Source organism: Sinohyriopsis cumingii, chromosome 5 (genome assembly GCF_028554795.1).
Source record: "Sinohyriopsis cumingii isolate HCF-2022 chromosome 5, ASM2855479v2, whole genome shotgun sequence".
NCBI lineage: Eukaryota > Metazoa > Mollusca > Bivalvia > Unionida > Unionidae > Sinohyriopsis > Sinohyriopsis cumingii.
In genome coordinates this window covers 110,511,298-110,527,267 of record NC_142965.1, presented here as the reverse complement: position 1 = coordinate 110,527,267, position 15,970 = coordinate 110,511,298, and the positions used below count along the sequence as shown (strand labels likewise).

At 36.6% G+C, this 15,970-nt stretch overlaps 1 protein-coding gene across 1 annotated transcript; it reads right to left on the bottom strand.

Moving 5' to 3' along the window:
- Nucleotides 1–12,671: 12,671 nt before the first annotated feature.
- On the bottom strand, nucleotides 12,672–15,170 carry LOC149799984 (protein FAM43A-like). Its single transcript, XM_089959514.1, has one exon. It carries the CDS (start codon nucleotides 14,427–14,429, stop codon nucleotides 13,725–13,727), a length of 705 nt encoding a protein of 234 aa, XP_089815640.1. The 5' UTR covers nucleotides 14,430–15,170; the 3' UTR covers nucleotides 12,672–13,724.
- Between the last annotated feature and the right edge of the window lie 800 nt (nucleotides 15,171–15,970).

The window sequence follows — 15,970 nt, the reverse complement described above, 5'->3', positions numbered from 1 at the left end:
TTTCTACTAATATCCTCTATACACAGCATAGAAAAACACCCCACATCCCCTTTTTTTATAGAACATTTCGAAAAAGAAGAAAAACCTGCAAGAAACACCAGGCAAATGCAACAAGAAACTAGCCATGTGAAGCAACCAGGACCGTTCCCGAGCTCTCCTTCCCACTAATGACAGCCAACCATTCAACTGTAAGGGACCTTTATGGACCCAAAGATTGAGGCCAAACTATCAGGTTTCCTTGAACCCATAAAAGCCTAGGGAATGTACAGTCAGAAAAAAATGTGGCACATGCACAATTGTGCGCACGCCATTATAATTAAACTCAACAACAACAACAACAACAACAACAATAACGTTCATTTATTCGTCGCGTCCTGTCCGACCTATACAGCACGTAAGCGATGGAAAGATTCAGTTCAACAATGCAGGGCAAGGCACCATACAGACTGGCAGCCAATGCAGTGATTCCAACGCCGGGACTACGGCCCATTATTGCCTTAGGTAAGGCATTGGCAAGTAGCTGGAGCCAGTGGGCTGGTGTTAAAATAAATTTGCTACTAGTATAGGATGATACGAATAAATAAGTAGTCGGTAGTGAATATTCTGGATCATTTGTTATAGCAAAGACGAGAAAGAACAAGATGCGGGGAAGAGGTGGAAAAAGACACCGTCCAGAGCTAGTGACCACTCGGTACAAAATTCCTACAGTTCCAGTCATTACGCAGGGAACAACCACCTGAATTTCAACCGACGAACTGAAGAGAACCTCCCACTCACCCCCAACCAAAGTTCGGCAGATTTATTACAACCGGCCGTGAGGCTCAGATATATGTATTATAACTATCAGTTCACATCGTGCATCAGTCGCATCTGATGCCGAAGCCAACGCAGAATCATCTGTTGCTAGCGAAAACGACGAGAAAGGCCAGCAGTCGGAAGAGAAAAATACATTTAACCTGGGGATCGCAAAAGAAACAAAACAACCCTGAACCCTGAACCGAAGGCCACAACAATGGCAGTTCGGAGTCATGATCATCACCCAATACTAACAAGAAGTTAATGAACATCACACCTAACCAGTCTGCTTGTGGCAGCAGTGCAACTAGCTGAACTGGTTGGTTTAGAGGTATTCCTGATTCAGGAGTACAAGGAAACACGGAGTGCGGCGATATGCAGAAAAGAAAAGGACCGCTATAAATTAAAAAAAAAACCTTAAAATCAAGCCCTTTTAGGGCTCAAATCAAATTCCTATTAAAATAGGGGTTCCATTTTGGCTTGGAAACCCGTTTCGATTAATTCTAGAAACCAAATTTGATCCTTTCGTAACCATTCAACAATGAACATTGTTTTCTAAAATGGCTGAACAAAATGTGTCACTTTGACCCTCCATTTAGCGTTTTATATTTATGACATGACTTTAAACTCTGTACACAACAGCATTCTAAATTAATTGCGTATGAAATTTTTTACCAATTTTATAGCGAGACTCTAAATATGACAGTGGCTTTTGAAAACTTGGCCATATGATATAGCCTGGATATAGGATATAGCACGGATATAGGATATAGCCCGGATATAGGATATAACCCGGATATAGGATATAGCTAGAATTAGATACCGAGCATGATTTGACCTTAGTGCGCCAGGCGTTACAGTGTTTCAGCGTTACGGTCGACGCTTGAGGTTTCCTGCTGGGCCCCTTCCTTCCCTTCCCTAGCTCAGACTACCAATGGCGAGTGCATGGGCTGATTCCCACTCATCCAGTAATCATGTCCCGATATGCGTGTAAACAAGTAACCTGGGTGATGTCACAAGGGTAGTGTCCAATCACACCCGACGTCTGATATTGCTGCAACGAGTGTGTGCTGGTACGATTCCCACTCGTAACCAATAAGTCGCATGGGGCTTGATTGTCCCGAAATAAGACCTAATAAAGAAACAAGATGTATATGCATAATCGCGTACGGGACTCTAGCTCCAATTCCCTCTCGTACAATTAAGTAAGTATCCCACATTGTGAGAACTGACCCGTTGCGCATGCACGAAAGTGCGAATGCGACGTAAATCCAATCCAAGTAAAACAAACAAAAAAGTTTATAAATCTCGGTTTGTTTTACGTTTCTTTTATACAGTAAAACCAAAACTATTTAGATAGCGTAAAAATGAGCGTGCGTAATAAACATAAAACCGCATGCGTATTTTGTATGAAGTCTGAGTAAAGACCTCGTTTGATGTGGCTTATGAATATGTCCGGCTTATCGGCCTGGACGTATCCCTATGCCATATCATAGTCGTTATTTTCGCACTCAGAACAAAATACATATGCAGTTTTGTGTATGGATATTATGATGACGTTCACGATTTTAAACGAATTACTGTGTAGACTTGTAACACGTTTTCAGTTTGGGGAGATGATGATTATTGCATAACCAATAGCGGTAGGTGTCACTTGAACCTGCGCTATTGCGTTATTACATATATTTTTTTTAATATCTCAGATAGTTAATGTAACGTCTCGTATTGCAAATTTAATCACAAGGCATGTAGATCAGTTTACAGTATTACCTAAACTAGTATTTTATTTGCGCGAAATTTCAATAACAAATAACAGTGAAATGTTGTTGGAGGTAACGTTCGTAAATTTATTAATGAATTAATCTCGGCTGAGAGGAGCATGCCTTTAACATTGTCCGATGGGTTACGACAAATTCATAATATTCATTTGTTTATTATGCCCAACTGTATGCAATCAAACGTAATTATTTCAGTTGTTTTAATGTTTGCGCATATTTGAGTGACGAAATGTCAAATTCCTGTTCTCTTTCATGATCGCTCTTGAAGTAACAGATGACTGACACACCGCCTCTTATATGGACATAAAACTGTATTGTCGAATCGGACCATCATCAACAATTCAATGAGGAAATTGCGTTGTTTACACGTTTTTAAACACGTTTGAATAGTTGCCATAGTTATGAAAAGAATGGCATTCTGTACCTGTCTTTGACTTTGATAGGTACAACGTTTTTTAATTAAACTAAATGAAAAACTGCAAAGAATTTACTCTCATGGGTTTTTTATCTGCTTTATTTTTATTTCTTGCTATTTCAATTCTTTACGAAATAGATATCTTGCTTTTTTTCAAATATCCATTATCGTCAATCTAAATTTCTTATTTTATATCTTCAAAGTTATCTGGTTGTACGTTTGTGTTATAATTTTTATCAACATATATATATATATATATATATATATATATATATATATATATATATATATATATATATATATATATATATATATATTATTGTCCTACCGCTCTAAAAGGATTTATCATCAATGTGTAAATATGTCATCAAATATGAACGATCAAATTGTTGGTTACGCACACTACTGGCATCATTTGTACTTTGTTCCATCCCATCTTGTCTCTGATCTCTTTCGCAACTGTCGCGTTTCCATTTATTTTCTAGGCTAAATTTACAAGAGCCGATATAGCAGGAACTTGTTAAATTTGAAATAGCTGTCAGAGACACAAGACGGTAAGATGGATTTGTTGTTGTTGTTGTTGTTGTTGTTCTAGGTTTAACGTTATTTTTCAGCACACGATAGGCTATACATGGCGGCCAGTATTACTGGCGGAGGAAGATCCCAGGAAAACCGCGGAAAGAACTACCGACCCACGAGAAGCTACTGGCAAGCTTTCTCACATACCCACATTGGCTGAATCGGAGACTCGAACCCACGCAGATAGATGTGAGATGGCAGTGATCCGTAACGGAGAGCGCTTTCGACCACTCGGCCACTCGGGGTCCCTAAGATGAATTTATGATTAACAGACATTCTTTTCATGCTGACATACTTTTACATTTTCAAACACTTTACCTTAACTATGAAATAGTTCCAGCTGATTAATAAAAGTGTTTGATAATCTTCACCCATCTTACTACTACCCCATTTCTGCTATCATCGGTTCTAACAGGGGGAAAATATTTACTATATACCCTTGAATATTTTGATCCCCATACTCTCATATATCAATAGACGCAGTTAAAATAACCTTTTCAAAGAAGGTCGTAGTGGATGTATTATACAGTTTTGGACATTAAGAGCGTTTTTACTCTTTTCCCGGTGTTCTAATGCCCTTGTATATTACAAATATATCTACAAACTCTTTAGAAGTTCAAGATTGTTGTATCGCAAACAGTACACAGGAGAGCATTACCTCGTTCGGTTGGATCCCGTTTCTTACGATAATATCAAGGATTGGTCTAAAGCTCCAAACACTGGATTGTTAAGCTGAACAAACACGCATACTAGGTGGAGGCAGGCTAGTTAACGGCTTGCTATTATGATTCAATGTTTTATCGCGACGGTTTTCCAAACTTTTAATGAAACATACGATAATACGATAATTAATTATTCTGTTTCAGTGTCAAATGACAGGTTTTAAACATCACCGCCGTTGGCGGTTTGCAATATATCAGAGTTGCTTACAATCTATCCCCTCTCCCTCTTGATGTCCTTCTCTTTACATGTCATCAAGGTTTCCTATGAGCAAGTGAAATTGTAAACGCTAGAACTATTTACTATTCTTGTGTTTTGTTTTGTCTTTTGTTGGTATTTTCTTTTTGCCTTTCTTTGTTGTTCTTGTTAGCTTTTGTATTTGTTTGGGTTTTTATTTATTTGGGTATTGTTTGGGTTTTGTTTTCGAACTTAAAAGTGTCTTAAAACGGACTACTTCAGTTGAGACCGGTGACGATATTTTGAAGAATGAATTTCAGCATGGTTTCCTATAAATATATGAAACGGGAAATGTCACTTGTTGCCAATTTTCTCGCTTTTTTCAAATAATAAAATATCTTAAAACTATCGCTTCAGTTGAGAGTGAGTCTCTTTCATAGTACTTACAATTAAAAGCGTGTCCTTGAAATGCATTTTTCAATTTACATCAGAGTCAAGGATTAAACGGTACTTAAGTTACTCAATGCATAACCCCACTTGCCCTTAGTTGTTTGAACAATGTAATCGATTGGCAATAAAAGTACACTCCTAAGCCTGCAGCTTTGTACGGAATAACAATTTTCGTATGGAGAGCTACCTACAAATGAATCATAAATCAAAACCTATATCCTATTGATTAGAAAATGTTTGACAGTCAAATCTATCTAACGTTTCCAGGAAGGACAATATATCTTAAGACTCATTTCTCTCCTGGTAAAAATGTTCAGCAAAAGTTGAATTTGTAAACCCGTCTTGATAGCAACAGGGTTACCGCTAATAATCGACCAAATCAATCAATCAATCAATAAATCAACAATAGAAACATAGAGAAAGCTACAAAACATCCATAAATATGAATTTTTCCACAGACTACACCTTTTTGTCATCGACTTGGAGAATATGAAGCGGAATAGGCAAATGCGCAGATTTTGCTCTCATACTTAATATCGTTTGAGTTTTAAGACTTTTCTCCGCGCTTTCTAGTCACTTAATACAAAATCTGCATATCTTCTTCCAGGGCTTTTCCCGGGTTCTTCCTCCGCGAAATCTGCTGGCAGCCATACATAAACGTTGTGTGTAGCAAAATGGCGTTGAACCCACAAAAACAAACATGTTGTTACATGTCGGTATGTTCGACCTTAGACTGATGGAGCATTATAAGTACTGTATGCACATTAACATCAAAAGATCAATTTATAACAATATAAACACAGAGACTAGAGAAACCTTGAAAAGATGTAAGCGTGTCTAAATGTCAAAATTTAATAATTCACGAACGAGATTAGAATATAAAATTTTGATTTCTAAATTTTGCGAATGCCATTTGGGAAATTTGTGGATTGATTTGGTCAATTATTAGCCGTAATCCTGTAGCAATCAAGACAAATGCTGACTATTACATTGAAACCTGAAGATCAAATGCTGACTATTACATCGAAACCTGAAGATCAAACGCTGAATATTACATCGAAACCTGAAGATCAAATGCTGACTATTACATCGAAACCTGAAGATCATATGCTGACTATTACATCGAAACCTGAAGATCAAATGCTGACTATTACATCGAAACCTGAAGATCATATGCTGACTATTACATCGAAACCTGAAGATCAAATGCTGACTATTACTATATTTCACTTTTGGCTATATATCCGAGCAATCTACAAAAGCTGTTAGATATAGCATACGACTACAGTAATAAGTGGCAATTCGAGCTTAGTGTCACAAAGTCATACATTATCATTTTCGGACCCCAATACAAGAATTATATCAATATGAAATGGTATCTTGGCCCGTCATGTTTGCCGGTTACCGATTCGGCAACACACCTGGGTCAACGGATTAACTCAAAGCTGACGTCGCATGACGCAATACTCGATGCATGCAAGAAAGGGAAAAAATCTTTTCACGGTCTGTTTTGTATTGGCATTAAACCGAATGGTTTAAATCCTTTGGTTGCTGCAAATGTAATTAAAAAGGTAATTTTCCCTTCAATGTTTTATGGAAGTGAATTATGGTGTAACATTTCAAAAAGTGACCTCGCTTTATTGCATAAAACTCTGAGGTATTTTGCCAAACATTTACAAGGTTTTCCAATACATACAAGATCATTGATTGCCCTGGGAATGCCAGGATGGACATCAGCGCAGTCTGAAATTGATAGAAGAAAATTGATGTTTTTACACAGATTGTGTTTGATGCCTAACAATGTATATACTAAACGTGTGTTTAACGTTGCGTTATTTCACTTCATTTTGAGCGGATGCATGTCAAGCTGCGGGTTAATTTCAAACTTATATTATACCTCAAAGAAGTTTGACTTGCTCGGGTATCTAACTGATTATTTACATCATTCTGAAATTCCAGATAAACATAATTGGAAAGAAATTGTAAGGTCAAAAATTGTTGGTCTTGAAAATAGCCTCTGGAGAGTTCGTATGTCTAATCAAGCAGATTTTGATAGATTCTCTTCGATACACGAATACTTACGACCTGCCTCAGTGTGGCAGTCGGCTAAAACCAGACAACACACTAAGGTATTTACATATGTAGCTAAACTATGGGCTGCTGTTCCACAAACACAGCTTGATATGTGTATTAGATGTGGGAATGTTTATACAGACTTGATACTTCATTGTTGTGTTAGTTGTCCTTATATGTCGAACTTTCAAAATTCTTTCTGGGATTTCCTTACTGATAAATTTCCCCTGAGCCTGCACATTACGTTATTTAATGCAGAAGATGAGCTGCAACTACAATATCTTTTAGGTAAAAGGTTACCATCAGGAGTAATTGACAAAGAAAACTCCAAGCTATTCGTCCTGTATGCAGCATACTTTGTCATGCAGTGTGCAGCTATCTTCTGTAAATAAGGTACTGAAACTTGCAACTTATGAATTGACGAACACTTTGTTGATTGATATTGTGTAAGAATTTATATTCTAATATAGAAATTTTTTTTTAAAAATATTTATTGATTGTATTCAGATGATTTATTCTTATATCATGTAATCTTCCATGGAAGGAAATAAAGATGATGATGACTATTACATAGAAACCTGAAGATCAAATGCTGACTATTACATCGAAACCTGAAGATCAAATGCTGACTATTACATAGAAACCTGAAGATCAAATGCTGACTATTACATCGAAACCTGAAGATCAAATGCTGACTATTACATAGAAACCTGAAGATCAAATGCTGACTATTACATCGAAACCTGAAGATCAAATGCTGACTATTACATCGAAACCTGAAGATCAAATGCTGACTATTACATAGAAACCTGAAGATCAAATGCTGACTATTAAATCGAAACCTGAAGATCAAAGGTCTCCAACCCTTTGAACGATTCTTGTTTACTTTGTTTAAACTGTGGCTACTTTTATTATGTTTAGAACAGGTCTTAACGTAGGTCAGTGGAGATCAAATTTTAATCACAGTGACGTACGGTAATGAAGAATTATCTGTAAAAGATTTTCTTACATTAAATTTGCGAGAAGAACGCTTTAATTATCGCGCTTAATGAAGTACTCTACACGGTATCTTACAGTACATTGCATTTAAACCAGGGAGTGGTGTTTGTTCGGTAAGTCACAGTAGATCTGAGATCCGCCATTTTCACAATCGGTGTGCAGACGATACTTGCGATAGTAGAGACCCCTATCCGTAGCAAACGCTCTTAATTAGATATATATCACGGACAAGACGACCAACGGAGATTGGAGTCTTTTCAGGACTTGGTGATATCATAAACCGTGGATTACGACACGCGTGGAGAATTCCGTTATCATTTCATATTTCATTCGTACTTTCGATTACTGGCATTAACTGTCATGGGACAGAACACATCTTTAGGCGTCATCGTTTGCCACGAGTTTACAAGAAGCCTTGGGATAAATCCGATATTTGACTTTCATTATTGAACGTTATTGTTTAAACCGTAGTAATCCGAACTGTGAGTACAATGCGATCATTTTAAAACTTATTATTATCGTGGCATCTATAGTATGTTGTATATCTTTGCTTACTTTCTAGTCGACTTTATTTATTTCATCGGGCAGATACTATTCCGGATTAATGTATAATACATTGCTGATACTTTACTACATTGAAATAGACGCCCATCTTTCCTAATCCTGTTATTCCGAATCCGGTGCTGGTGTACATTTTCTAATCTTTCTTTAAGCAGAGATTTACCATGACAGATAAACAAAGGGATGAATAAAAAAAAGAACAGGTGGTGGGACCTAGTGATCTTAAAGACATCACTGTTAAGGTTTATGGATTTTACGGCGTTATTTTAACATGACGTGAACACGTATAACCAGCCATAACAAAACAAAATATCGTACGAAAATATGATAATAATGAATGGCCCCGAAACAAGATGAAGTCGGTCAGGTGACTTTGCAGACGACGATCCATCATAGCCGTTAATTGCTTTAATGACAATGTCGCCTCTGGCAAACCCATTACGAGTCATGCCTGTAGGAGTTACGCTACACATGCAAAGCTGTGATAAGGATAGGAGTATTGACTTAACGAATATATATTTATTTCCCAAATGGTATCGCTAAATATGAATTAATAAAAGCAGCCGTTAAAACATATAAAAAGCACCTTTTATAGTGACTTTAATCTCTCTCTACTAGTCGAGACACTCGTACAGATATAACAATCACCATCGTATCCTATATTTTCAATTTGCAGGGGTGCACAGAGTCCAAATTTGCAGGACCTACCGGGCTTTTAACACTTGACCAAGGTCTGAATGGTCAGTTTGGTTTTATAAACTTTCATTTGTTTAAAAAAAAATTATCAATACAGCAACACACCACGCGACATAATACTAGACAGTAACTCATATTTCACACTTTTTAAACTAAAAGTGGTGGAACAGTAAATAGCGATGTCATTGGCGACGGAAACCACAGTAGCTTATGATTAATGAAGGCAATCATCCCGTTCACTATCATATCAACTTGCCCACTTTTTTGTGTGCCTAACATTTAACTACGAGAGCCTTCAAGGGATGAATCGTATGTGTACTCTTAATGTTAATACAGAAGATTAAATTGTTAAAATTAATTTTCCGTTTCCATTTCTAGTGCATTTGCAAAGAATCTGCTTCAGGTTTAGCACCGGAAGCAATTCGCGATACACGTTTAAACCAACTGGAACGAATCTGAATACATTGCATGCCTGTGTATACACACTCGTAAAAATCAAGCACACTCACAATTATAAAGTGCGCATGTACTAAAATGTGCTTGTTCATATAGGAAACAAAGTGACTTTTCGCTTTATCCTTGGATCCAACATTTAGTGAAATTCCTAAGTTAACAAATGTTTAATGGCGCGAATTTATTGTTCCAGCAATTTTAGTTTAATATGGGAACTATGCGCTCCTGCCTTTAGGTCTCACTGGACAGCTTATCTGGGGAATTTTCATCCGACAATGACCTATTGCAGAAAAATGAGAATAATGTTACACTGAAGATACAAATAAAAACAAACTTATGATTTTTGTAGAAAGCATACACGTGAGATTTTGACTGCGGCAATCAGGTTAATTCCTAATGCAAATGGTGGCTTTTATACTGAACCAACACTGCCACCAACCCCTCTTTTTTACATTCATTGTTGACAGGAAAGAGCTATTTTGAATATTTTCCTGTGAAAAGGCAGCTAAAATTATCAGTATACCCCTTATGCAGGAATCAAGTTCACCAGTACTATAACAATTTAGCATACTTTTCATTATCCCACAACCATATAGATTTTTAGATATTTACCATCCGTAGCAGACACATGTAAATACGTAAGCCTATCCGGCTTTTCATTTGCAGCCCAAGTTACGCATTTGATCTCCAATGCTTGTCTAAATGTGACAGGCAGTCAGCAACAAGCCAACCCATTTCCAAGCCTAACTCGAAGTAAATCTCATCCACATTACAGATTTAACTTCTGGGTGAATTTATAAATGCTTGGCTTGTGATAATTAGGTTCATGCCTTCTATCTTAAAAATTGGGGGGGGGGGGTGAGACCTTTGAGATAAACACAAAACAACAGCACATTTGTTTCGTCCTGAGTTCCTCCACTACGTTCCTCCCGTCTCGGAGCAAGGTACGAATGCGGTTTTGTATATATTCTTTTTCTCAGACATATTTTCAGCATGTACAAGAATATATAAGCTCGACGGACGTCAGCATTAAAATTAAAATAGTTCAAACCCGACGTGTGTGTGTGTCTCTTTGTGTGTGTGTGTGTGTGTATTTTCGATTCCTAATCTAGCTTAAAACGTTTTCACTCATATCGTAACGATGTGCGCAGTTGGGGCAGTTTAAACTGATGTCTGGCAATGGGACACCATGCCAAAGACATCATAGCTCATCCAGTCACATTAGCCTGACACCAGACCAACCTATCCTAACACTAATCTCTTAATGATGAGCGCCTGGCGAGGCAGATGTTCGTACCATATACGTTTTTTGTATGACTTGGATTCGAACCCACAACCTCCCTCAACTGAGGCGGACGCTCTAACCACTGGGCCACAGGTGCGGTCGATGTGTGGTTGTTTATACAAATCTATCATCTGTATCGAACGTCACATCGAAGATTTAAATTTAGTCGCTACATAATAAACATACTGCAATGAAGACTTTAAACTGTTGTACCGAATAAAACATTTTACTGTGATCTTATCCATATTTAGACGCTCCACTATTCTACGTTTACTATAGTTGTAACCCTTTAATCGCTGAAAGATATCAAAGTGGTAAATTGCAGGTATTTTTAGTTATGCATCTCATCTGAAGACAACGGTATATGTTAAACCAAACTACACCCCCTCCCAAACTAGAGCGTATATGAAAGATGCAACTGAAAGAAATAAAATTAAAAAATACTTCGTCCTAAACGCTTTTATACCAACACAATGATAACGGTAAATATTACCTATTTTCCATCATGAGTAATGACTGTGAAAATGAAAACTAATAAAGCGACAAAGAAAATCTGACAATTTTCCTCATAATATTTGTTTGCTCTGTTACATAATGCTCTCTCAAGGCAAGATTAATTTGATGGCTCGGTACCTTAACCTACAAAAGATAAAATTTATATCACCAGTTCTACTTTAAAATATGCTATCAAGCAATAAAACCAAACTAAATCAAAGTGGATATTAAAAGAGAGTTACTGTCTCTCACCTAATATATATATATATATATATATATATATATATATATATATATATATATATATATATATATATATATATACACACACACACGCATGTATGTTAAAGGTAGATATATTTTCTCCTGAACTGTACGTAATGACCATGATTTTAGATATTAACATTGAAAATTAGTACAATTTGTCATTGTTTTCAAAATTCATGATACACATTAATTGATCCTAATTGTTTTCTGTCAGTTTACTACGGCAAATCAACAACGCCGTTCCAGGTTTAGAAATCACTGGGTTAGAACACAAAGGAGGAATCCTCTCAGACCAGTCACACTGTATTTGGATAGAATTTAGTTATAAGCGTGCAACGGTTTGTCCTTATTTACAAATATATATTTATTTACAAACATTTATGGTCTAGCTTGATCAAGTAGTCATTTGACATAACAATCGCTATCTACAGTGTGCGCTGTCGTCTATTCTGATCAAGTTGTCATTTGATGTAACAAAACGCTAATTACAGTGTACAAAATTGTATATTCTCATCAAGTTGTCACTTGTCATCACAAATGCTGGTTATATTCTTTAGATCAAGTCGTGATTTTACATGGCTAACGCGGGTTACATGGCGCACGTTTGTCTATTCTGATCAACTAGTCATTTGACATAACAAATGGTGATTGTAGAGCACATGGTCGTCTATTCTAGTCTAATAGTCCTTACAGTGTACATGGTTGTCTATTCTGATCAAGTAGTCATTTGGCATAACAGAACTATATCTACCGTGTGAATGGTTGTCTATTCTGGTCAAATTGTCATTTAACATAACAAACGCAAGTTACAGTGTACATGTCAGCTGAACGCAGCTGAGAGCATATCCTGGACTTAATGACTTGCATGTTATTAAGAGATCGTTGCCTGCATTCTTTCGTACATAAATATAATACAATGCATATGAAATAAGTACAACAATAAGGTTACTTTTATTTATACATTTACAAGTTTTCTACATAACGTAACTCTTCCGTACAGTCTTTCGATTCAGACGAAGGAAACTAACATACGAAGATATAATAGCTGTAACTATTTGTATGACATTAAGTTTAGCTATACACTATATGGTGTTTGACAGATGTCCTCTGCCACCGAGGAACATTCCGTTAATATATCATGTCATATTGATTAACGTAGAATGTACTGAATGATTGATTACTCAGCTGCAGTCGTGCCCAAACAAATAATGGCGCGATTTTGTTGTAAATTTTGAAAGTTTAGCCAGTCAAAATTTCATGAGTCCTGATTCCAGAATAATGTCGACAAATGTCTGCAATTACAGTAGAGCAGTAACGTGAGTGTAATGCACTTCATTTGTGATAGAATGATTAACGGCAATAGGTTATATCAATTTCCCACCCCACTCCGCGGTTGCGCATGTCTCGTCAGGCGTCACGAGTGTAAGTTAAGATTGTCCATCAAAAACAATATTATTTAGCGACGATGTTCACAGTATTATATTATCGAATGTTTTGAGTGATGATCTTAAACTGTTTCAGTGTCACTGAAAACTTCATCTAAAATATTTTGATTGTGCATTGAATTTACACGCAATACGGCAGGACTTCTACCATCACGTACCTCAGCGGATTGAAAATGTTTCCAAGACTTTCGAGTAATCGGAATGAAAGGTTTTGAATACTCCTGGAAGACACAGTATTAACTGAAGGAAGTCTGAGTACGAAAAAAAAAAACCCGGATGAAACACAGAATTGCAATATTACTTAATAAGCTATATTTTAAGTGTTCTAAATATTTTATATTTGTATGTAATACTTAAAAAATGTTTGCTTAAAATAGAAATTGTGTATAGCCATCAATCATCATTATTACCTGACACCTGACGAAATGTGCGCAACCGCGGGGTGTGATGGGCAAATACAGATAACTTCACATAATTACAAAATATAGGTGACACTATTCCCAGTGTGAATAATCACAATACTGCAAGGCGCTTCGTTAAGACGCACCCTTGCCACCATTAATAGATGATTGCATTGAAACGTCTCTTGAATGTGACGCAACACCTCCATTACCAAGCAAACTTCCACTTTCTAACGTTATTGGCCCAGAATTGCTTGGTTCTGGTTCGCTTCTGGCTGAAGAACCAGTTTCGTTTGTATCATTCGTTTGACACTGGAATTCCTTCTTCTCAAAAGACTGTGAAACTTTGGCAATAGACACCCTCCTTTGACTCCGTTCCATCTCTTTCGCCTCTTTTGATTTGTTTATTTTCCATTCCTTATAGCCGATCTGAAATGCTCTTGCCATCACTATTGCCATGGCTTTAGCTTTTTCTGTGTTGCTGCACAGGACAGCGTGACATTCCAAACGTTTTGTCTCCTCCGTTTGATAAACCCAGCTGAATATTTTCTCGTTGACAGCACAATCTACGTTGCAGAAAGAAATATTTTCGAGGATAAAATGTTTTCCGATGTCGTGTTTCTTGTCAAGATCCTTTATTAGTATCCCAGATTTGTTTATTAATAAGGAGACCCTTTTAAGGTATCTCTCTTCTGCCGCATTGTCCCAGAGTTTCTGAACGGGTACTGTTGTGCACCCCTTTCCAGCTGCTTGAAAGGTCTCCATACTGCCAATATATCTAGCCTTGAACGTGGGATCCTTGTCCGTTATTTTGGCACTTTCTTTAGCTTTGTTGAACATCTTGACTCGGATATATTACATAAAACTGAATACAAACAAGTTTAACCTTCCTTTATGATGCGATATGGGATAAATCATTCAAATAAGTGAAGGTAGATATTACTATTACTGAAATAGTATAACATTTAAAACTTTCCATGAAGACCGTCGCATTTATCTTCAACAGGCGTCGTGATACGCAAGTTACATAAAATCACACTAGCCCGAGGACAGTGACTTTGCATAGATAATGCGACAGCACAGGCATGTATAAATAATTGTAGGTCTCTCCTGTCATACACTAATTCAACAATACACCTGCTCGTTACTCGTTCATTTAAAATTAAATTTTCTCTCACTTTCTGCTACTTATGTTATAAAGATCATTATAAATCAACACTGCCAATGATTTAGTGTCCCTTATGCTATCATACACTAAAGGAAATCCTCCTGAGTTCAATATATTGATTTTTCGTCTAATCGATTGCATGTAACATATTGATCACATCACAAGCTAGCCTTGCTTTGCGGTTAATCCATGAATAAAATAGTTTTCTCTCACCTGGTTTACCGCGGCTACAGTACTTTCTTATAGATGTTGTACAAGTTTGCAATCACGCTGTAAACTTGTGATGAAAGATCATTTAAAACTCTCAGCGCTCTCGGACCGCTAACCTTGATAGAGGTTGATAAATCTGCATTCCATGTTTTGGAGGCATAAAGCAGACCCAAGCATTCCCAAGTAACGTAAGATAAACTTGCTCCTTGCCTGGCTATAGGTAAAATGAAGACTTTCACCTGTCAGGTAATCAATTCAGATAGGTAAAATGATCACATGGTCTCTACTGAATCGATTAAATCGATCTCATTGGAAAGAAAAGTACCTGATAGCTCTGGTTGTTATCAGAATGTACAGTGTCTATGATTTATGTAAATCTTGAGATAAGTATCAATACATACTTCGATAAATATAAATATGTAGATATATAGCTTTTACCTGGATCATAAATTCGACAAATACTAAGGCCTGTTCACTGATCTAGAGTCATATATTTCTGGCATGCTTTAATAGGTCTCTCAGTACTTCGTAACGGAATTAAATTCTACCTCTGCCGCCATAATTCTACATCATGTTACCCACCCCACCCCGATATTAAGCTGTTTTAAAGGAAATAGCCTGAATAGGTGTAGCTGAGTTGGGACGTGAATCGAATGTTCATTATATTCAGCTTTTCTTTCTTGTTCAGAAAAGTAGCATAATTTTCGTAGTATTTAATGATTTTAATTTTTCAAATTAAGATATACAGTATATGTTTTTGACTTTATCATGAATATTAATGTGTTAATTTCTTTATAGTTAAAAATGTTACATTTGTGACTTCTAAAGTGTAGCATCTGTTGTGTATGATACGTTCTTTGTTCTTCCTCTCCCGGTGAAATTATTTTTCCCTTGTTCATTAAGTATTGAAATTCAATATGCCTATTTGCGTGTAGCCTTTCATCAATCTGAAAAAGTAGTTTTTCTCAAAAAGTAGTTTTTCTCAATCTTACACCGGTTGGTA

Coding starts and splice junctions, on each gene's coding strand:
- LOC149799984 (XM_089959514.1), bottom strand. CDS start 14,429: ATGTTCAACAAAGCTAAAGAAAGTGCCAAAATAACGGACAAGGATCCC.